Here is a 22,129-nt window from a genome sequence, read left to right as displayed (position 1 = left end):
GGAGGACCATGTAAGCCTTGTAGGAGAAGAAAGAGTGAAAAATCTTTTAAGTAAAATGGCTGAAAAATAAGAGAAATCATTCCCAAGAACTTGTGCATGTATAGCTCAAGATAAGAAAACTCTGACTTGTAAGGAAGTAAAACTAGATAAGGGGCCAGATGTAACCACAAACATCCTGTGAAAACTGTGTAACTTCTTCACCGTAGCTATTATTTAGACAACATAATGTATACGTGTAACCATATAGTTGTTGAATACTGTCGATGCCATATAAAGAGCTGAGCAAGGTAAAGCCGTTGCTAGACCTTTCTCAAGAGCTCTAACCACGCATGCCGGTACTCTTGATAAAGCTGCTTGAAAGAGCGACAGACTTGCATTTTCTTTGCATTTCTTTGCATTTTCTTTGCATTTCTTTGCAGACTTGCATTTTCTTAGCCTCCAGCCTAAGGCAACCTCTTCCCCGACAGCCGCCTTGAGCTCCTCAGAGGAACGAACGTAGGACATAAACGTAACAAGTCAATAAAGCGATACCTCCAGTGTCTCAAACACTTCCCTGAACAAAATCAGTAGTATTGATTAGAGTGTTGGCCTGGGCCTCGGAAGATTCTACTAGTTCTACTAGCCTCCCCTCGGACAAGAAGCTCCCTGGGTGACTTCGCGCCAGTCCTGGACTCTCGGCCTCGCCTACCTCACAGGGTCGTTGTGAGGATGAAATGGGGAGCAGAAGGATCAGGTGAGCAGCCTTGCAGAGGGGGGGGGGAAGGTGGGATATAATAATGATAATGATAATGATAGTAATAATAGTGGTGATGATGATGATGATGATGATGATGGCTGCACAAAATGAAGACTCCGCCCCCTCGCATGAAAACAAAAGCAAAACCCAAACCGGAAGGTGGGGCGGCTGCCGCGCGTCGGACACTCTAGGCTTCCCGTCTCCATGCTCCCTCCGCCGGAAAGAGGAAATGACGTAAGGGAGGCGGAAGCTGCGCCAGTGGCAGGTTTGGCCCGGCGTGGGAAGGCGTGTTTTGCCGCTGCTGGTGAGCGGGAGGGTGCGAAGGAGGAGGGTGGGGGGGGGGTACTTACTTACTTACTTACTTACTTGATTAATTAATTAATTACAGACGGTAATCCCCTCTTCCTTTTTGTAAGGCGGTGCGTCGGGCTTTGCGGGGCGCCCCTCCGCAGGATGCGCGCGCTCCCGTTCCGCGTGCGTTGGATGCGTCATCGCCAGCCTCCCCCGGCCTTGTAACAACAGCCCTGTACGGTGGTCGCCCCCCTTCTGGCGCCTCCCAGATGTGCTGGACCTCACCTCCCACCAGCCCCAGGCAGCATGGCCGACGGGTTGGGAGCTGCGAGCCAGAACATCCGGAGGGCGCCAGATGGGGGGAAGGCTGCCTTACAGGGTCGTGGTGAGCATGGCAGTATTACCTGCTCACCCCCCCCATATTGCAGATCGGGGGGGGGGGATTGCTCCTTGTGATCCACGGCAGAGCTGAGATTTGAACTGGGGACTTCCTGATTTGCGGGTCAGTGGCTTAAGGTGCGACGCTATACATGTCCAGGCAGAAAAAAGCCCTGCAGCCTCCAGGATTTGGGGAGTTGCAGGACTTTTTCCTGCCTAAACATGCATAGGGTTGCGCTGTCGGGTGCCGTGTTAGGGCTGCGCTGTCGGGTGCCGTGTTAGGGCTGCGCTGTCGGGTGCCGTGTTAGGGCTGCGCTGTCGGGTGCCGTGTTAGGGCTGCGCTGTCGGGTGCCGTGTTAGGGCTGCGCTGTCGGGTGCCGTGTTAGGGCTGCGCTGTCGGGTGCCGTGTTAGGGCTGCGCTGTCGGGTGCCGTGTTAGGGCTGCGCTGTCGGGTGCCGTGTTAGGGCTGCGCTGTCGGGTTCTTCAAATAAATGGAGGAACGGGAGGAGAATAGGAGGAGGAAACAGGGAGATAGCTTTGGTGGTTCTCTGCTGCTCTGTCATTCTGAATGTTTAACTGATATATTAGGTGCTTAGGGTTTTGTATGCGTCTGGTACATTTCTTTGTTATTTGCCTTGGGTGCTTCTTAGTACAAAGGTGGGATAGAACTCCTTTAGATAAGTCTGTCTTCTCCTCTAGTTTATGCTATATAGTCTTTGCGCATTATCTCCATAATCCTTGGAGAAGATTTTTATTATTAGCCTTATAGTGCGATTGCAGAGCTGAGGCTGAGAGAGTGATGTTGAGACCATGGCAAAGGAAAAGTCAGAAACAGTTGTGGCTTGCTGTCTTTGCCACTATGCTACACCTGCTTTGGGGGTGCTGCCTGTTTCCTAGGCCTGCTCCGAAGTTTAGCCTTATTAACGCTCTCCTTCCTTCCCACTCTTATTTCCCCCGGTATCCCAATCTCTTTTTCTGTCTCACTCCACCCCAATCAAAGCTCCTTTTTTAAATAGCTACACAGCAGGCAGATCTTCACCTGCTGAGGGCGCAATCCTAAATGTTTGTGTATCAGGCAGCTGTTAAAGACACAAGAGCAGAGCCAGCAGCATGGATGCAGCCTTAAATGTGAGTCCGAGTTGGGGCATGAGGTGGGAAACTGCAGCACCGTGGGGTAACTGTGTGATGGGAGTGGGGCAGAGGGAAGGAGATTCAATCAGGGACAGGGTTGAACCCTTTCTGCCTTGCCAGGCTTCTGTGCCTGCTTTTCAATTTGTGTGGCAAGCTGCAGTTCAATTGGCATCTTCCTCATCACTACATTGCCTTGCAGAGAATTCATACCTCTTTAATTTTTCCCCTTTAAAAGAGGAAGGGATTGAAGATCTGTGTCAGTTGGCTTTTAGGGATGCTAATTTAACCTCTGTAACTGGAAAGAACCTTGATAGAAAGATGCTAGAAAAGTAGAATAATTCAGCCTGGTGCCCTCCAGAAGAGCTGGACTACAACTCCCATTGCTGGAATAATTGCTGTTGTGAGTAGGCTACTGTCCTTATATATATATATTCTGGCTTTGCATAGAAATGCTGCAGACTTACTAGACGTCTTCCATATCCAGGCCGCTTTGGCCCACTGCTGGCAATATTTTTTTGCTGCTCCATTCTCTGTGTTTGTGTGTGTATGTGTCATTTATATAGAGAAAGATTTTGTTTATTTTCAGCAGTTACACCCTGCCCTTCAGCAAAAAGTACTCCCAGACTGGCTTATAAAGATGAGTAGCATGACAGTTCCTGCTCACAGGCTTATAAACTAAATTTAAGATGCAATACACAAGGGATAGGGAAGGAGGGAGGGTTTATGTAATTAAAAATGCTTTAAACCAGAGGTGGGCAGACATTTTGGATTTCACCTGCCAGCATTCCTGACCATTGGCTGTACTGGCAGGAGGAAAGCTTGCAATAGCTGGGGTTGTTTAGCTTGGAGAAAAGGCGAGTGAGGGGGGACATGATAGAGGTGCACAAAACTATGCCTGGTGTGGGGAAAGTGGACAGGGAGACATTTTTCTCGCTCTCTCATAATACTACAATCCAGCAGGGTCATCCCATGAAGCTGATTGGAGGGAGATTCAGGGCAGATCAAAGGAAGGACGTTTTTACTCAGCACATATTTAAACTATAGAATTCACTTCTGCAGGATGTAGCAATGGCCACATTTGGATAGTTTTAAAAGGGGATTGGGCAAACTCCTGGAGGAGAAGGCTATCAGTGGCTACTAGTCCTGATGGCTATATGCTACCTCCAGTATCAGAAGCAGTATGCATGTGTACACCAGTTGTTGGGGAACATGGGCAAGAGGGTGCTGGGGAGTATGGCAGGAGTTTGCTTCCTCTTCCTCTCCTGCTCACTGATAGTTGGTTGGAATGGCCTTTGTGAGGGGAGGAGGGGTCCAGTCCTGGCTGGTGGAGAAGGCCACGATGACAGTTTTCCTGGTGGGCTGCTTCTTCCTTTTCCATTCTAGTGTCATGGTTAAAATGCTTGCAAACTGCTACGAAATGCAAAGCTCTTTTGAGACTAAGTTTGCCCATGTAAGGTTTAACTGTCACCTTCTCCTCTCCTTTTTAAGGAAATGACCAACAGGGCAGATGCATTTTGCGGCAACGGTTTTCAGCTCTCTGGCTCGAAGAAGAAAAAGAAGAAGAAGAAGAAGAAGAAGAATTTAGAGGAATGTAATGGAGAGAAAAGCAATCAGCACATGACCCCTCCCTTTCCTTTGCCTTTGTCTTTTGATGGTTCCCTGTTTTTTTCTGGGCCTGTTGAACAGCAGGATGCAGAGGACAGTGAGGCTCATAGAAAGAAATCCAAGAAGAAAAAAAGGGAGAAGAAAGCCAACAGAGAAATCCCTCTAACTGACTCCCAGTTAGATAGATTTTCAGTTGTGGCAGAGAGTGAACTGAACAGTGAGACTGGTACTCCCAAACGCAAGAAGAAAAGAAAGAGGAAGCGTGAGGCCAGTGAGCAAGGCAGTGGCGATGAGCTCTTTGTCCCTGAGACTCCAGAAAAGGCCAGTGATCTGCCGAAGGAAGAAAACTTGGAAAATGTGGGTCATGTTTATGAAAGCACACCCTTGAAGACGACGAAGAAGAAGAAGAAGAAAAAGAAGCTTGCGGGGGAATGGTTGGCAGAGCAGGGTGAGGCCAGTGAAGCCTTCATCAGGGATACAAATGACAGAACTGATTCTGTGAGGCCACGCAAGCGAGCTCGGGCAGACCTCAGCGATGTGGTGGACACAGAGATGGATCTCTTTGCATCCTTCAAAACTCAGCATTCAGAGCTTTCTCAGGAGAAGGGGGTGACAAATGCTGAAGCGAGCCACCCCGTTGCAAAAAAGAAGCGACGGAAGCATAAAAAATCTCCCAGGACCAATGATTCCGATGCTACTGGCGATGGGCTTGCAATGGAAGAAACAGCAAGCTTGGACTTAAAACCCGAGCAGGGATCTCCGCTTAAACTGGCCACCTCAGGGAGCAAGAAAAGGTAAAGTTCTTTATCCTGCAAAGATTCATGAGAAAGCACAAGAAAAATTACACTAGTTTACTGTTTGAAGCTACGTTGCAGGTGTTTCAAACGCGCTGTGGACGTTCAGAAGGCCAAATTAGACATGATAGCAGCAGATCTTTTGTTTAAACCCAGCTCTGCTCCAATCGCATAGAACTGGGATGGGGAACGTGTCGCTCTCCAGATGTTGCCATCTCACAACATCTGGCGGGCCGCACGTTTCCCATCCCTGACATCAACGTTGGGGGTTCTGAGTTTTATTCCTTTAAGGTGTGCTTTAGTTGCTTTTTGAGGGCCACATCCTTCCAAAGCAGTGTACAAATGAGAGCAGAAAGGAAGTTATCGTGGCCACATTAGCAAACATACAGAATACGTGGAGAACCCGCTGTAAAACATGTAAAACGTAAGCTGATCATGGCCTCGGCCAAGGCAGCATTGAAGAAGAAGGTCTTAATGTGCCAAGTCAGAAGGAAGGCAGTTGCACAGTTTTGGGGCCATGACTGAGAAGGCCCTGTCTCTTGCACATGCCCACCAAACCGATCTTAATGGCAGGCACTCCAAGGCAAATCTTGTATGGGTGAAAGAGGGCAGGCTTGTCTGGTGAAGGCAGTCCTTCAGGTAGCCTGGCCCCAAGCCATTTAGGTCTTTAAAGCTCAATTCTGGCACACTGAGTTGGGCTTAGAAGCTCATTGGCAGCCGGTGCTGCTGGTGCCAAATTGGGATGTTTTCAGACTTTCTGGCAAAGTTCAAGCAAAAGCAGTTGGATCCAGATTGACTCTGGATCGACTGTGCTGATGGAAGTGGGCTTTCCCACTCCTTCCCACGGCAGTCCCTCCAGCCCCCTGAAAATGCTAGACAGAGTCAGGAGACCCTGCTGAAGGGGGTGAGCTGTGACGTGGAGGAAGGATCCCTAAAATTGGGCAGAGGGACCTTCCGCGGGCAGAGCCCTTCCTCGTGTGGGGGGCAGATCCTGGATCCAACCCAAAGAGTGTGTGGGTGAGGAGTGTGAGCTCTCAGCACGTGCCTGACCATGCCTGTGTTGGGCCTGAAGGCAATTCATGGTAGAAAGTCCTGTAGGGGAAAGGAGGGAGAGTCCAGCTGGAGCAGGAGCTTGAGGTGATCTTCGCCTCCTTGCCTGCCTCCTTGCCTGCCTGCCTGTTTCCCTCACTTTGGCTACAACTCTCCCCTTTTGCAGACAAAGCAACCGACAGTATTTATTTTCTGGAAAGGTAAAGATGGTTGCTCCCTTTCTGTGTGTCTGACATGGCGCTCTCTCTGCAGGCTACGAAAATCCCGATCGCCTGTTCACACAGATGCAGAAGAATCATCTTCCACCGAGCATCCTGCTTTGGAAACGTGTTCTGTCGCGGACGATGAGTTACTGGAAGCTTCCAGCTTTGGTTACCAAGATCTGGAGGCTGCCACCCAGGAGCTGGAGGAGTTCATCCCCCATGTGAGGAGCCTCTCCGACGCAACAATCAAGAGCCTGGCTCGTCGAGACCTAGCCAGGTTTAAACATTTTAAGAAACAAGGTGCGAACAGTGCTGGACGCCATACTGCTGAGTGCGGGGTGGCGGTGGCGGGGGTGCTTTTCATAAATGGAGCGGTAGAGCAGTTTGATCATTCAGGGCACAATGCAATGCATGCTTAGACAGAAAAAGTCCTACAACTCCCAGCATGCTCCAGCCAGCCGTAGGGTTGCGCCCTTAGTCTCCAAAGCAGGGGTGTTGAACCTCCTTCAGCCTGAGGGCCAAATTCCATTTCAGAGAAGCTCGCAGGGCCCTCACTGCAGTGGTGGGCGGGGCTACAGACAAAAGGGGCGGGGCCAAAAATACCAGCATCTTTTACCTTAAAGCGCTTCCTGCCAGTTATGAAGCATTACGAGAGGCATTTCACCCTTTTAGAAGACCCATCCTCGGCCCTTTCCACCAAGTCAGGAGACAGAATACCCAAACACCCAGGCTTTCCCTCTAGGTTTACATGCTTCTTTCCTTCCCGCCAAATTCCAGCAATTTCTCACCCCGTCTTTATCATAACTGCTAAGAAGTTTAAATTAGCAAATCGAACAGTACGTGCAGGTTCTAGAAATGCGTTCCCCAGCCTGGTGCCTTCTGGATGCTTTGGACTTTAACTCTCATCAGCCCCAGCTAGCATGGCCAATGATCAGGAATGCTGGGAGTTGTTGTCCGAAACCTCTGGAGGGCATCAGGTGGGGAAGGCTGCTGTAATAGAGTAGTGACAAGTCTGCTGCTTATACATCTCCTTTGGCTTTGGGATTTGGTTCCTTGGAGGACGGAGCCCAGAGGCTTTCCAGCTTAAAACATTGGGGGGAAGTTGGAGAGAAGCAGGGTCTCGTGAGGAGTTCTGAACTGAGGGCTCAGAGCTGGGATGAAACAGGAGGAGGGCGTTCATCAGACCTTTCTCCTTTTCTTTTTCTCCTTAATTTTTTAAAAATATATATATATAAATGTATTTGATTCAGTGATATAAATTACATACAACAACCGTGAGGACAAAAAACAAACAGCAACAAAGACAGGGCAGGGGAAGGAAGACAAAACCACAAAAAACCCAACATATACACAAAATGCTTCTCGCTGTCTGTTACAACATTAAAGAATGGGTTACGTCAGGAATCATTGCCATTTAGGCTGTATAATGGAAATAGCAAATCTTAAAGGTATTAATTTTGTATTTACTGCTTCCTTAATGATAAATCTGTCAATGTATCTTTCCAGTACTTCAAATGAAGTTATGGAGGATTATACAGGGAGTTTTCTGTATTTATAGATAACATAAAAGGGAACCAGGTTTCTTCAAAATTGTCTATGTCGTCTTTTATATATTTTAATTTACTTGTCAGTTTTTCTAATAAAGCTGTTGTCAGACCTTGCTTCTTTCCAGCTTCCCCCAGCAAAGTTTTAAGAATGTTAGGCCCCTCCTCCAAATAACCCAGGCCTGGAGCTGTTGACAGGAGATGGACATATCCAGCAAACTTGCCATTTTCTGGCGGCACCGAGGACTGAGTGTTGGGCACTGGCAAATAACCAATTCCCCAGGCGTGAAGAGCAGGCCAGTCACCTAACAGTAATATTGGCCGTTTTGAACATATTATTCCAGTGCTGCATCAATCTCACTGGGTGCCGGTCTGTTTCCGGGCCTGATTCAAAGTGTGGGTGCTGACCGTGAAAGCCCCGAATGGCTTAGGACCAGTCTACCTGAAGGAGTGCCTTTTCCTATCTGTTCCTGCTCAATTACTGAGTTTGCCTTTGGAGGCTCTACTCTGGGTGCCACTGCTCGCAATGTTGCGACAACAGCTACCAGGGAAAGAGCCTTCTCTGTAGTGGCCCCCTTGTCTATGGAACCCACTTCTCAAAGAGATCGGCCTGGTGCCTTCTCTGTATACGTTTAGATGCCAGGTTAAGACCTTCATCTTTAAGCAGTTATTTAATCTTGAACCCGTTGCTCTGATTATTAACTTTACTGCTGGCTTTTTAACATATTGATACATTGCTGTATTTATTATTCTGGTGGTGGTTTTATTGTTTTGCAGAGGTTTTTTATGATTATAAACCATCCTGAAGGCATTGGCTAGCTGGGTGATATATGAATTAACTAACAAAATACATGTGGCAGTGCTGTAAGATACACACCTCCTGCCATACTTGAAAACCACGCAGCTGGCCTTATAAACTTTATTGAGAGTGATATTTTGGATCCTGTCCCCAAAACCCTTCATTTCAGTGTTTTTAACTGTCCTGTTCCTGCCTTGTTCTGTTCTAGGCATTGCGGTGAAGTTTGGCAGGTTTTCCCAGAAAGAGAATGACTTGCTGAAGAGAAACGTCGAGAACTTCTTGAAAGACAGCGGGATAGAGAGCGCAGAGAAAGTCTTGTTCACTCACAGATTTCCTGAGGAACAAGGAGCCATCAACAAACTGAAGAGCGAGCATTTGTTTGGAGTAAAAATTGGTGAGCATTGGCTGACAACTTTGTCAGGCAAGGAGCTCTTGCCAAAGGATTTGCCCTTTTAATACAGTCATGCAAGAATGTAATTTTTTCCCACCTTGCTTTTCCTCAGGTTTATCTTATACCGATGGGTAGAGATGTAAGGTGCTGTACATTTAAAGGGCTTAAGTGTAACTTTTTGCCACTGTCCCAGCTTAAAAATTCCCTCGATGGTACCATGCAGAAGTGGAAAAATAAATCCCTCCTGTTTCTGGAGGAGATGCCCACAAACACCCCAGCTGACATAATTTCACTAGCTGTTCTGAAAGGAAAATGTGTGTGTGCAATTGTTCAGTGTTTTCTTACTGAGTTTCTAGAAACCTCCTCCCATTCCCCCCGCCATCTTTTTTTTGTGGGGAGGTGAATCTGGGCCTATAAAGCCCTATATGGCTCGGATCCAGGTTATCTGAAAGACCGTATTCTCCCCTATGAGCCTGCTCGTGCCCTGAGATCTTCAGGAGAGGCACTTCTCACGGTCCCGCCACCATCACAGGCTCGCCTGGTAGGAATGCGGGAGAGGGCCTTCTCGGTGGCTGCCCCAAGGCTCTGGAACTCCCTTCCCAGGGAGGCAGGAGTGGCACCCTCCTTGGTATGTTTTTGCAGGCAGGCAAAAACTTTGTTGTTCTGGCAGGCCTTTGGGGATAGATAGTCTGGATCTGTGAGAACATGATGGATTGATACTATGGTTTATATTGTTGGCTTTTCTAAATTCTAAAATTTTATACAATTTTAATATTGATGATTTAATTATATTTTTAACTTTTGTATATTTCTATTTATATGGTTTAACTGGCTAGGTTTTTAATAGTGTAGAGCTGCCTTGAGTCCCAGTATTGGGGGAAAAGGTGGGATATAAGTTGTTGTTTTTGTTATTATTCATATAGCTAGGGCTGGCTGGCCAAAGGGGGAAGGGGAAACCAGTTGCTCTTCTCTCTCTCTCCCCCCCCCACCCACCCCAATTTCCTCAGAGGTCTGGTGGGTAATTTAACTGCTCTCTTCTTTCCTTCTCTGTACTGGCTACTACCTTACCCTAGAGAAGTAAAACTTCCAAATACTTTGAAACCATGGGGAGAAAAGGGTTGTTGTTTTTAACCCAGGAAAAATGTGTGTGGGGAGGAGGTTGAATATGCAATCCTTATCAAACCTAAAGTTATTTTACTGATTTAACAACAAAAAATGCATCACTTACAACTTAGTATATAAAATTGTATTTGGCATATATCTGAACTGTACAGAGCAATTTGAGCGTGATATTTTTCAGTCGCACGTCGGGTAAAAAACCTTCCGAAGTGGCTTACATAAAAGAATCCTACGCATGTTTACTCAGAAGTAAGACCCAGTCTGTTTAGTGGAACTTACTCCCAGGTAAGCACACGTAAGATTGCAGCTTCAAGTATGACTGCCTTATAGTGCAATCCTGTAGACTTCTACTCAAAAGTAAGCCTCATTCTTACTGAGTTCAGTGAGACTTGCTCCAAAGGAAGTGTGCGTAGGATTGCAGCCTTAGTTTTGTACAAGCAGAATTGCAAATACACCCACTGTTAGCGAGAGTTGTGAACTGTTGCACCTAAACACAGCCCAAACACCTGTATCGTGGTTTTTGCCATCTTAGTACTCCTGGAGTTCACGAAGGGCCAGTTTATGTGATGAGCAGACTCATACAGTTAAGACTGTACCACTTCTAGCTGCAGGGAAGGTAGAGGGAATGGATGTTTGATTGCGCTCCCTTACAGAGGGGAGGCGGAATCCATATATAGAGAGCAGGGTATGGGGAGAGAAGTGAGAAGGAGAGAGAGAAAGAAATGATGTATCAGGGAGAACAGTTCAGCCTTGCCTTGTTTATGACATGCTGTTTTCTACGTGCAAGCCATTTTTCCCCCCCATGAGCAAGCATTCAACTGGTGTCTGGTTGTTTTCCTCTTCCCTTTTTCTTTCTGTGTCATGTCATTTAGTCTGTAAGCCTGCAGGCAGGGTTTGTCTTGTTTTTATTGAACTTATGTAAGCCACAATAAATAAATAAAATAGAAATAAAATTTGAAAATAGAAAACACACATCTTGTAGTAAACAGAAGTAAATGTATTGTTTTGACTTGGACTAAAATAGACGCATATGGTCACAATCTTGGCAGCGTTTCTGGATATTAGGTTAAACTTTCTATATCACTGACAATTTTGTGCAGCGTGCTCAGGAATTACTGCTCCCCAGTGCTGTAGATTTAACACATGCCTTGTGTGTTTCTCCCACAGCTGAAGGCATTCCACGGCCCTGGAGGCTCGTATATTACCGCGCGAGGAAAATGTTTGACCCTCAGAATTACAATGGAAAGTAAGAAAAGCAACCGGATTCTTTCTTTACACAGTTGCCTGGTTGGGTTGTGCCCTGATGCCCACACCCCCTTTGTCCCCATTCCCAGTTGTTGGGTGGTTTCTGAGCTTTTGTGCAATTCCCCCCCCCCCCCCCCAATTCTATAGTTCTTGTAGATACCGCTCCTGGAGGTATCCCAGCATGGTCGTCCATTGAGCAAAAGCAGCCTATAAATGTAATAAATCAAAACAAGAGTTTTGTCAAGCAACATCAAAGCATAATCAGCATAAGATGGCAGGTGAATATGAATTATACAGCAGAAGGTTACTGAGCACGCAGCGATTCTCAAAGAGTGGGGCAGGAAGTTTAGCAATGCACTCCCAACTTGTCTGTTTACCAAATAGATGGACCCGATAAGAGTCACAAAAGCTTTTCTGTATTGAGGGAAGTGGAAAGAAATCCAGTTACCTGAATAATGGCAGCAACCTTTTTCTAGATATTCTGAGGAAGAGAAGAAGAAACTCAAGGCGTATCAAGCCATACATGGCAACAACTGGAAGAAGATTTCTCAGCTGATGACTCGAAGCAGCCACTCGGTCGCATGGAAGTATTCTCAGATCAAGTGTGGTATGTTGCCCCCTTGCTCTCTCCCTTTTCACATCTCTCCTCAAAACTAGGGCTCTGTGCACTCCGAACTAAACAGATCCTAAAATTCTGCATGAGAAAGGGTTGAGCATTTTAATCATTTATACCACAATACTTGTTTCTATTCTTCTGGCTTTGTGGGTGAAGCGAGGAACTATATAGACTGCTGAAATCTTTGGCAGGCAGTGCCCAAACATTAGCAAGGACATACTCACTCATAAGGACTAGTAACTTTAGTAATTTAATGTCGAAAGCACAGATTCTCATGAAACCGATTTCTCTGCTTCGCACCACATTCTGCACCACTTTCTGTGCTCCTGTGGGATTGCACCATATTTGCAGCCTTGCTCAAAACTCATGCCTCCCACAAAAACTATGGCTTAACCTCTTAATCCTAGACAGTTGCTCCCAGCTGAAACATGCTTAAAGCTACAATCCTATGCACACGTACTTGGGAGTAAGCCCCATTGAACTCAAAGGGACTTCCAAGTAGACATGCCTAGGACTGGACAGTATGTTGACATAATGAGCAGGCCAGCGTCAAGGGTAGGCATGATTGGGCACCTGCTGAGGGCCCATACCCTAGCAGGGCCCCCCCGAGAAGAGCCCCCTGGACTTACTACTCCTCTTCACCCTTGCAACTTGCTTATTTACCTGCAGAACGGTCAGAACCTAAATACAGGTTCTGCAGCCTCATACATTCAAAAGTTACTTACTTGTATTAAATATTAATAGAGAACAATTTTAGAATAAGAGTCCAGCGCTCGCCTGCCAGTTATCCCGGTGTGTTTGCACTTATAGGCTTCAGCACTAGAAGGTTGTCTTCGTAGTGAGCGATCTGGATACAACGCCGCTTGCCCCGTTTCATTTCTATTTCCACGGAAGCTGAACATTCAGGGAAGTGGCCGCAGTGGAGTAGTAAGGCATTGGTCTTCGACAGGTGGGTTGGGGCCAATGCCGATGTTAAGGGTAGGCATGTTCGGGCACCTGCCCAGGGCCCACCCCCCAGCCGGGGCCCACCCCCCAGCCGGGGCCCACCCCCCAGCAGGGGCCCACCGACAAGAGCTCCTGGAGTTGCTCCAAGTTTTGGAGAGCATTTGGGGAAGACACCCTCAATGGGCCACATCCCTGAGTGTGTCCCCCTTCTCACCGCCATTATCATCAGCTGCTCGTGCTCCTGCTCTCTCTCGCCATTGCTCCTGCTTGCTTGCTTGGCCGGCAGAGCACCAGGGAGCAGGCAGGCCGGGGCGTCTCCTGCTCCTCCGTTGTCTGAGCCAGAGCGAGAGGCAGGTGAACAAGCAGAATGCTACCTGCTTCCTTGCATTTATCTAAACCAGGAGTTGACAACCTTTCCAGCCCTGAGCACCACGTGTGATGTTGGCTGTGCCACGTGGCTCTGGCTGAAGCCCCTGGGATCAGATGGGGTCATATCGCATCTGCTTTGGGACGCTGCATGGAGTTCTTTGGATCCAAGCTTTGGATTGCAAGTTCCAAGCCTGCGTGGGCAGGAGAAACTGCTTTGTTCGCATGACGCCTTGTAAAAGTGGGTGGTGCAGTAAACCACAGTGTGAGAATGTGAGTGCGAAGTGCATTCCAGATTTGCTGAACTGAAACCAGAATATCGCTTCAAGCTTTTCCTCCAGGAGCTATTAAGGGGAGTGCATAAGATTTGCTTTGCTAGGCCAGATGTCAGCTTGTGTTAGCTGTGTTCATACACTTTTCTCCGAGGGTAGGAGCGGCCACACTTGGAGTACCACATTTCTGGTCACCGCACCTAAAACAAGATATTGGAGAAAGTGCAGGAAAGGGCAACAAAAGTGATCGAGGGGCTGGGATTGCTTAGCTTAGAGACAAGGCGAGGGAGGGGAGACATGATAGAGGTGTACAAAATTATGCATGCAGTGGAGAAAGTGGACAGACATTTTTCTCCCTCTCTCATAATACTAGAACCCAGGGGGGTCATCCCATGAAGCTGAATGGTGGAAGACTCAGGACAGATCAGAGGAAGGGCTTCTTCACACAGCGCAGAGTTAAAACTGTGGAATTTGCTACCCCAGGATGTAGTGATGGCCACTCATTTGGATGGCTTTAAAAGGGGGTTGGACAAATCCCTGGAGGAGGAGGAGGCTATCAGTGGCTACTAGTCCTGATGGCTATGTGCCACCTCCAGGATCAGAGGCAGTTGCTGGGGAACATGGGTGGGAGGGTGCTGCTGCACTCCTGTCCTCCTTGTGGGTTTCCTGTGGGCTGGTGTGAACAGAATGCTGCACTAGATACACCCTTGGTTTGAATCAGCACGGCTCTTATCTTCTTACTGAGTCGGACCCTGGGCCCATCTCGCCCAGTATCATCAGCACTGACTGGCAGCGACTCCCCAGGGCTTCAGGCAGGATCCCAGCTCCACCTGGATATGCAGGGGATCAAACCTGGGACCTTCTGTCCGCAAAGCAGGGGCCCTACCACCGAGCCACGGCCCTTCCCCAAACCCCTTAGTCCTTCCAGCAGTGGCCAGCAAAGTGACTCACTCTTGTCCCGGTTTGTAAGGAAAATGGCTTCCACCAATCCATGAATTGTATCGCTCTTTTTTCCATTTGCATTCAGAACCCAATTCTGGCCGATGGAGTCGAGAAGAGACCAAGAAACTGGTTCAAGCCGTCGAGGAAGCCTTGCGGTCTAAAGTGAAAGGGTTGAACAGTGCTTTGGAGCAGCAGGATTCTGAACAGGCTCTCATGCTGGTGCGCGAAAACCTCTACAAGGGCATCCCGTGGACTCAGGTCGAGGCCAAAGTGGGAACCAGGCATTGGAGACAATGTAAACAGAGATGGTAAGGACTCCAGGGTTTTCTTTGTGCGGGAGGGTAGGTCTGAACAATACTCTTGTGTGACCTTCCACCAGGGGTGGGGCCCAAAAATATCAGCATAGCTGAGTTTTAAGTTCTCACTGCCAGTAACTAAGCCTTAGGAGGGGCATTTCATCTTTTAGAATGAAAACCCCACCCCCACCGTGGAGCCACAGAGCCACATTTGAGAATAAACCTGCCAATATCATACTGCCCCTATACAAATCTATGGTGCGGCCACACTTGGAATACTGTCTACAGTTCTGGTCACCACACCTAAAAAAAGTTGTTGTAGAGCTAGAAAAGGTGCAGAAAAGGGCAACTAAAATGATCAGGGGGCTGGAGCATCTCCCCTGTGAGAGAAGGTTACAACAGCTGGAATTGTTGAGCTTGGAGAAAAGGAGGGTAAGGGGAGACACGATAGAGGTCTACCGGATTATACATGGTGTGGAGAATGCAGATAGGGAGACATTTTTCTCCCTCTCATGATGCTAGAACCCAGTGGGGTCATCCCATGAAGGTGATTGGTGGGAGATTCAGGACAGATAAAAGGAAGTCCTTTTTCACACAGCACAAAGATAAACTATGGAATTCACTACCACAAGACGTAGTGATGGCCACCAATTTGGATGACTTTAAAACGGGGTTGGACAAATTCCTGGAGGAAAAAGCTATCCATGGCTACTAGTCTTGATGGCTATGTGCTACTTCCAGTACCAGAGGCAGTGAGCCTATTGTCACCAGTTGCTGGGGAATGTGGGTGGGAGGGTGCTGTTGCACTCATGTCCTGCTTGTGGGTTCCTGGTTGACAGCTGGTTGGCCACTGTGAACAGAATGCTGGACTAGATGGACCCTTGGTCAGATCCAGCAGGGCTCTTTTTATGTGTTCATTTGTTCTCTCTCTCTCTCTCTCTCTCTGTCTCTCTGTCTTTTAAAGGATTTCAATTGTAACCAAGAGGATGTCCAGAGGGCAGACAAAGAGTCGTGGATCTGAAAATGTGCAGTTCAAGATAAACCTCATTGAAAGGTATCTGCCAGAGTGTGTCTTGAGAACATTTTATATATTACCCTTCGGGCTGGTACGCAGCATAAAACCAATGCAACTTAAATGCCAAGAGCAGCAGATAAGACCTTAAGGCAGGCTACAACTTGCTTAGATTAGATCTATTTAAATCTGTTAAGATGCCTGGCTACATAAAAAAAAAATACTATTGACTGATGGTGCCTCAATGATACCAATGTCGGGGCCAGGTGAGTCTCTTTGGAAACAGTAATCCATAACTGGGGCACCACTGTGGAGAAAGCCCTGTCCTATGGAAATGATTGTCACTCCGCTCAGGGAGAAGAGCATTGGCAGATTACCTTGAAAGGCAGGCAGGTACATAACCGAAGGAGGTGCTGCTCTGGCTCCCAAGCTGCTTAGGGCCTTAAAGCAGAGGCAGGCAGGAAGGAGATTTCTGGCCTTTTTGGACTGCAACTCCCAACATTGGCCATCCTGGCTGGGCGCTTCTGGGAGTTGAAGTCCAAGGTATCTGGAGATCTACTGAACAGGAAGCAATAAAAGGGTTGGAAGGAGGTATCTTTTAATTAAAGGCATAGTAGTACTAAAAGCTTCAGTAATGCTTTGCCTGTCCACACAGTGGATAGGGTGGTGTTGCGATTGCACTGTATTACTCCCAGCTCACTATAAATCTGGTCCAAGAAAAGACAGGAATACAGCACAGGAAAACACAGGAATGCAGCCGTTTGGTAAAAAATGAGTGAACAAAGCATAAAAATTCTAGAAAAATGGCCAGTGCGGAAGCAGACTAGGCCAGGGGTGAGCAGAAGGTAGATCTCCAGGTATTTCTGGGTTTCATCTCCCAGCATTCCTGACCATTGGCCACGCTGGCAGGGGTTTCTGGGAGTTGAAGTCCAAAGCATCTGGCATCACTGTTTCAGTGCCAATAATGGCAGCGTGAAAACAGTGATGCCTGTCAGGGTTGCTGGGTGGCGGAGGAGGCTTTAACCTCCCCCTAAGCAACCCTCGAGGCAGCCTCTCCCCAATCCCAGCGCCCCCCAAAGAGCTTATAATTTAAATCTTAGCAGCAGGTAACAACAGAGAAGGCAGGAGGCAATTCGGAACGGGTTATGTATGTTTCTGATGTGTCCATAGCCCACCGTTTGTAAATGATCCAAGGTGGTCAGCCCAGCGGTGCTGGGTAAAAAAACCAGGAATTGCTCATCGGTGTGGGCAGCTTTAACCGTCTCCGAATTTTGGGTGTGTGAACCGAATGACCCCAAATTGCTTCCCTGTTTCAGGTTGTACGGACTAAACGTTAAGGATGCCAATGAAATTGACTGGGAAGATCTCTCCGACGTTATCGGGTAAAAAGCTACGATCAGTATGCAGAAAGGGGCACACCGTTCTCCGTCCCGGTTTTCTAGTTTCTCTGGATAGGTGTGGCGTCGATCTCCTGAATGTAGGGGTCAGCAACTTTGGGAGGTCCAGGGACCATTTTTGTCACCCCCCCAGCATGGGAACAAAAATGCTGATTTTCTGCCAGTTTTCAGCGGCAAACCTATGGAATGCTGCAGTGGCCAAAACTAGCTGGCAGAGGAGCTAATTTTGGCTGTTGTCGTGTTCTGTGGTGGTTTCCGTAAGCAAATCGGTGAGGTTTTTTGCTGCCACTGCCATAAATTTCAGCAACACAGTGGCTGAGCCCATACCAAGGGGGTGGGGAGGGCCAAGAACTCGCCCAGTAATAGAACTCGCCCATGGCATGGATGCGCTGACACTCTGCCACCCCCCAGGCCAGAGGCCTGTGCACCGCCAGGCTGATACTTCAGATGTGTGGGACTGCTTGTTCATTCTCGTATTGGGAATGCTGTTGCCATACAGGTTTTTTCTGATTTTCCTCTTCTCTCTCCCCCAGAAATGTCCCACCAAGCTACGTCCAAAGCAGATTTTACAAACTCAAGACCCAGAATGTCCCTTCGTGGAACAAAAAAGACTTCGCTGGTGAGTGAGTGTATTTGTTTTTTCCTCTAGCTCTGTGATCTGCCCCATGGACACCACTCTCATCTCCCACCGGGCTCCCTTCCTCTCCTGATTTTAATTACATTAAGATGTTTAAAATTTTAGCCAGGAGGCTGGCAGGCCATGAAACAAGTCCCATCGTCCAGCACCACCCTCCAGCACCGCCTGCGTTTGGGTTCCAAAGAGTGGTTTTGTGTTTTGGAGCTCAGACCACCACCACCATCCCCTGCCTTGGACTTGCATTCCTGAGCAAGTTTCTTTTGGTCTCACCAGGCTGCCTTCTGGGAAATGGGTATTTTGTGACTGGCAGCCATTTTAGCAACGGGCAAGCCCCCTCCCTGTGGCAGCAGCCATTTTGTGGGAGTGCCCACTACACTCAGTTCTAAATGTGCCCACCAACCCAAAAAGGTTAGGCACCCCTGCGCCATCTTGTGGTTTTTGTTTGATTTCCATGCTACGGACAAACGTGCGAAGCTCCCTTCTGCCAAATCAGACAGTGGGTCGATGTAGCCCAGCCTTCCCGGACCTGGTCCCCTCCGGATGTGTTGGACTGCAACTCCCAGCATTCCCAGCCAGCATGATGGGGGTTCCCACCTCAGCTTACTTGGGCGGAACCAGGTTGGGCAAGACGGCTCGAGCCTGTCCCGACCTTGGGCAGCAGCTGCTGATCAGTCTGAGCTGGGGGGAGCCTGTTTGCCACCCTCCATATGTTTTGGACTACAGCTTCCATCAGCCCCAGCCAGCATGGCCAATGGGGAGGGTTGATGGGAGTTGTAGTCCAAAGGGGTTGGAGGGTGGGGAAGGCTGCAGTGGCATAACTGTGCCTTGGGGGGCACAGTTGGACCTGTGGAAAGGGACCCGAAACAGACTTCGGCGAAAAAGCCACGTGATGGATTTCCAGCTAGATCATCACCTCCTTCAGCTTAGACTATTTAGATGCGTTTCCAAGCTGCCTGATGAAATGCTAGACATGTGGTGGGGAACCTCAGGCTCTGGGGGCCAGATCCGTCCCTCTGGAGTTTTCCCAGTGGTTCCCCACCCCCTTTTCCCCCCCAGCCATCAATTGTTTGGTGGCTTCTTGGCTTTTGTGTACTTCCCCCATTCTTAAAGGTCGAACTGCCTCTCCTAAGGCTTAACTACTGGCAGGAAGAACTTTAGGCGAAATTATGTATTTCTGTATGAAGAATTTTTGGCCCTGCCCCTTTTGCCTTTGGTCCCACCCACCACTGGGATGCGGCCCCTGAGAGCTCCTCTGAAGTGGAATTCGGCCCTCAGGCTGAAAGATGTTCAGCACCCTGGCCTAGACAGCAGCTTGCTGGCCAGGCTAAAGGGGGCCTGGTGGGATGATCCTGCGTCCGCCTTCTCATTAGTTCTGTGCCTTGCAGCCTAGCGCAGTCCAGCACTTTGGGGCATTGAATTTGAGGGAGGCAGAACAACAACAGAACAAAAAGACCTGAGACTCCCAGCGGCTCCTCGTTCTGCTTCCAGATTAACGCGCGCCCGTCCCTCCAGCACCCAAACTCACTAGAGATTTCCCCCTCCTTTCCAGACATCATTGATTACCTTTACAAAGAGACACTGCCAAAGCTGAAGTCCAGATATGGGGAAAGGGCAGCCAAAAAAACAGCAGCAGCAGCAGAAGAGAGGCAGCAGGAAAAGGTCTTCCAATTCCATGACATCTTTCGGGACCAGGACAGCGACTACGTCTTGACCTCCGAGGAGGACGAGGATTAGTTGAAAGGAGGGTCCAGTGAAATTGGTAACTGGGATCCAGCAGAACCCCGAGTTCATACCGCTAATACCAGTATTGACAACAAGAAGGAAGGAGGCCTCTTTCGTACCAAAGGAAAAAGAGCTCGATTGGGGGGGGGGGGGGGGTTGTATTTAGTATTTGATGGTTGCTTCTTTGCATATGCATTGTACAAAAGGGGACAGGTGGGGCGACAGCTAATTCCCCAGTGCTGGAAAATCTCTCAGCAAAGATGGCCGCAGTTCTTTGTGAACTGCCCAGAGAGCTTCAGCTTTTGGGCGGTGTAGAAATGTAATAAATAAACAGGCCCACCGGAATCGATGGCAATTAGCCAAGGTTAGTCCTATGTACAGTAGATGCATTGAGACTTAAGTCACAACTAAGGTTCCGTTCTTCTCAGTGGGCCCTACTCTGTGCAGGACTAACATTGGATACTACCCGGTGGGGTTCATTAGTCATGACTGGCTTAAGTCCCGTTGGGTTGAGTGGGTCTGATGCAGTGTTCCCCAGCCTGGTGCCCTCCACGTGTTTAGGGCTGCAGCTCCCAGCGTTCCTGACCATTCACCACGCTGGCTGGGGCAGAGGAGGGGTTGAAGTCCCCAAACTTCTCGAGGGCGTGGAGTCGGGGAGGCTGGCCTCCCCTGAGCCTGCCCACATCCGGATGCAGCCCCATCAGGCCCCAGTTGCTGTGTCCCAGGCATCAAGATCCAGGCCATCTTGTAAGGTTTATTTTTTTAACAGAAGAAGTTTTCTGCTGGAAATGGAAAGATACTTTGAATATTTGAAGGATTATCGCAGAGTAACGTTTGTATATTATTTCTAATAAATGTTTTCACCAAAAAGGCCCCCTGTGTGAGCGAATCCTTCCCACGCATGCCTGGGCCTGTTGCTTCCTTTCTTGAGCAGGAGAGACTGAATAGCAGTTGTTGGAGGGGGTTGTGCACCCCCTAAAGGAGCAGGTTCATACGTTGGGGGTGCTCTTGGATCCAGAACTGTCACTCGAGGCACAGGTGGTCTGGAGGTCAGATCTCTGCCAAGAGCGATCTGCTCCTTCCCTGGCAGCCCACAGCCTGGGGAGGAAGAAGGAATGGGGGAGAAGGGTTGCTGACCCCCGCCCCCAAAAAGGGGATTGCAAAGAGCTCCATGGATTTGTGGCGGGAGTGCAGGCCTCATGGTGACTTGCCGGCCTGGTGCAGTAGTGGCAGGTGTCACACCTCATCTGGATCAGGGCCAGGCAGAAGGCCAGTTGGGATCTCTGGGTGACTTGCAGGAGACCAGCAAGGTTTCCTGGCTTCCATCATCCCCAGCTGGCTTGGCATGATGGGAGTTGTCGGATGCCCTAAAGTATCATGCTGAACAGGGGTTCAGGGCACACAGGGTCGCAGCACTAGGACTCGTTTGTTCACAGCATTGCTGATCTCATTTGCCACCCACCACAGGACTTCCCTGTTCCCTCTGAGCCCAGCCTCCGCCCTCACAGTCGCGGAGTGGGATATATTGTCCTCTGTTGTAATGCAAAGTATTTTGGGGCAGCTTGGTCTTGAATGGGCAGTTAAGGTCCATTTGCTTTACAAAAGACCTGCTCCTGGTGGAGATGAAGACTTACTATCGTTATTTTAATTTATATGCCGCCCAGTAGACAAAGCTTTCTGGGCGGCTCACAAAAATTACATACCGCAGATACAACATAATCAAACCATAGCATGGCTGGGTTCACACAACACGCTAACCCACACTCAGGTTGAGTGTGGGTCGTTTGTTGAACTGTGGGTTTACGTGTTTGAACTGAGGACATTTTCCACGGGGTGCTTTGTTAACCACTCTGAACAACCCAACAACAGACCGTGGGTTCTCAAGGTATCTGAGAAAAATAACCCACACTGCATGGTTGACAAGGCACCCTGCGGAAGATGTCCTGGGTTTGGACAACATGCCAACCCACTGAGTGCGTATTGAAACATTTTTAATACACAATATTTGAAATTTAAACAGCTAAAACAATTTCAGTGCCATGGCAGACCTGCTCCAAGACAGCCGAGATGAATGCCCCATCATATGCCATTAAATGCCTGGTGGTAGGGGGCAGTGTTAACCTGGCACTGAAAAAAAAGACAGTGTCAGCACCAGGCAGGCCTCAGTGGGGAGCTCATTCCACTGTTGGGGGGCCATCACTGAGAAGGTCCTCTCCCTCGTTGCCCCCTTCCGAGCCTCCCTTGGAGGTGGCCCTCAGACGAGAGCCCCAGATGTTGAACATAGCATCCAGGTAGGTTCAGATCCAGAGATGCGCTCCGTCAGGTATTGCGGTCCTGAGTTGTTTGTATGGATCAACAGCCACCTGAATTGTGGGGCTCTCCTTGTGTGCGGGGGTGGAGAGAGTAGGGGCCTGTTACGATGAGCATCAGCACTTCAGCCTTGACTGCTACAGCACTGCTGCTGGAATGAAGAACACGAGGAGTGGATTTGTGTATGGAAGGACTGTGACGCCCCGTTCAGTTCTGGTACACAAAACAAATTCTTTAATTCTAAGTGTCTTTTGCGCAGGGCTCTGGCTGGTGGAATTTGAGTTTCTTGTAAAAAAGAAAAAAAAAAGGACCACAACTCCCATCGCCC

The 22,129-nt window shown here is 48.7% G+C and overlaps 1 protein-coding gene across 3 annotated transcripts; it reads left to right on the top strand.

Moving 5' to 3' along the window:
- Nucleotides 1–990: 990 nt before the first annotated feature.
- On the top strand, nucleotides 991–20,365 carry TTF1 (transcription termination factor 1). Of its 3 annotated transcripts, XM_084820805.1 has the most exons (12): nucleotides 991–1,040; nucleotides 2,406–2,533; nucleotides 4,025–4,935; nucleotides 6,238–6,488; nucleotides 8,740–8,925; nucleotides 11,209–11,287; nucleotides 11,763–11,893; nucleotides 14,513–14,735; nucleotides 15,688–15,777; nucleotides 17,052–17,117; nucleotides 17,666–17,751; nucleotides 19,319–20,364. In XM_084820805.1, exons 2-12 carry the CDS (start codon nucleotides 2,516–2,518, stop codon nucleotides 19,501–19,503), a joined length of 2,226 nt encoding a protein of 741 aa, XP_084676931.1. In that variant the 5' UTR covers nucleotides 991–1,040; nucleotides 2,406–2,515; the 3' UTR covers nucleotides 19,504–20,364. The 3 variants fall into 3 exon arrangements, with proteins under 3 accessions (XP_084676931.1, XP_084676932.1, XP_084676933.1); XM_084820806.1 differs by lacking the exon at nucleotides 2,406–2,533 and having other exon boundaries at nucleotides 19,319–20,365; XM_084820807.1 differs by lacking the exons at nucleotides 991–1,040; nucleotides 2,406–2,533 and adding an exon at nucleotides 2,685–2,936.
- Nucleotides 20,366–22,129: the final 1,764 nt, after the last annotated feature.

The sequence above is a fragment of the Heloderma suspectum genome, chromosome 14 (genome assembly GCF_057233095.1).
Source record: "Heloderma suspectum isolate Gila_16-S chromosome 14, 16-S_ref, whole genome shotgun sequence".
Taxonomy (NCBI): Eukaryota; Metazoa; Chordata; class Lepidosauria; order Squamata; family Helodermatidae; genus Heloderma; species Heloderma suspectum.
The sequence above is the reverse complement of the archived record's forward strand: the minus strand, read 5'-3'. Positions and strand labels throughout refer to the sequence as shown.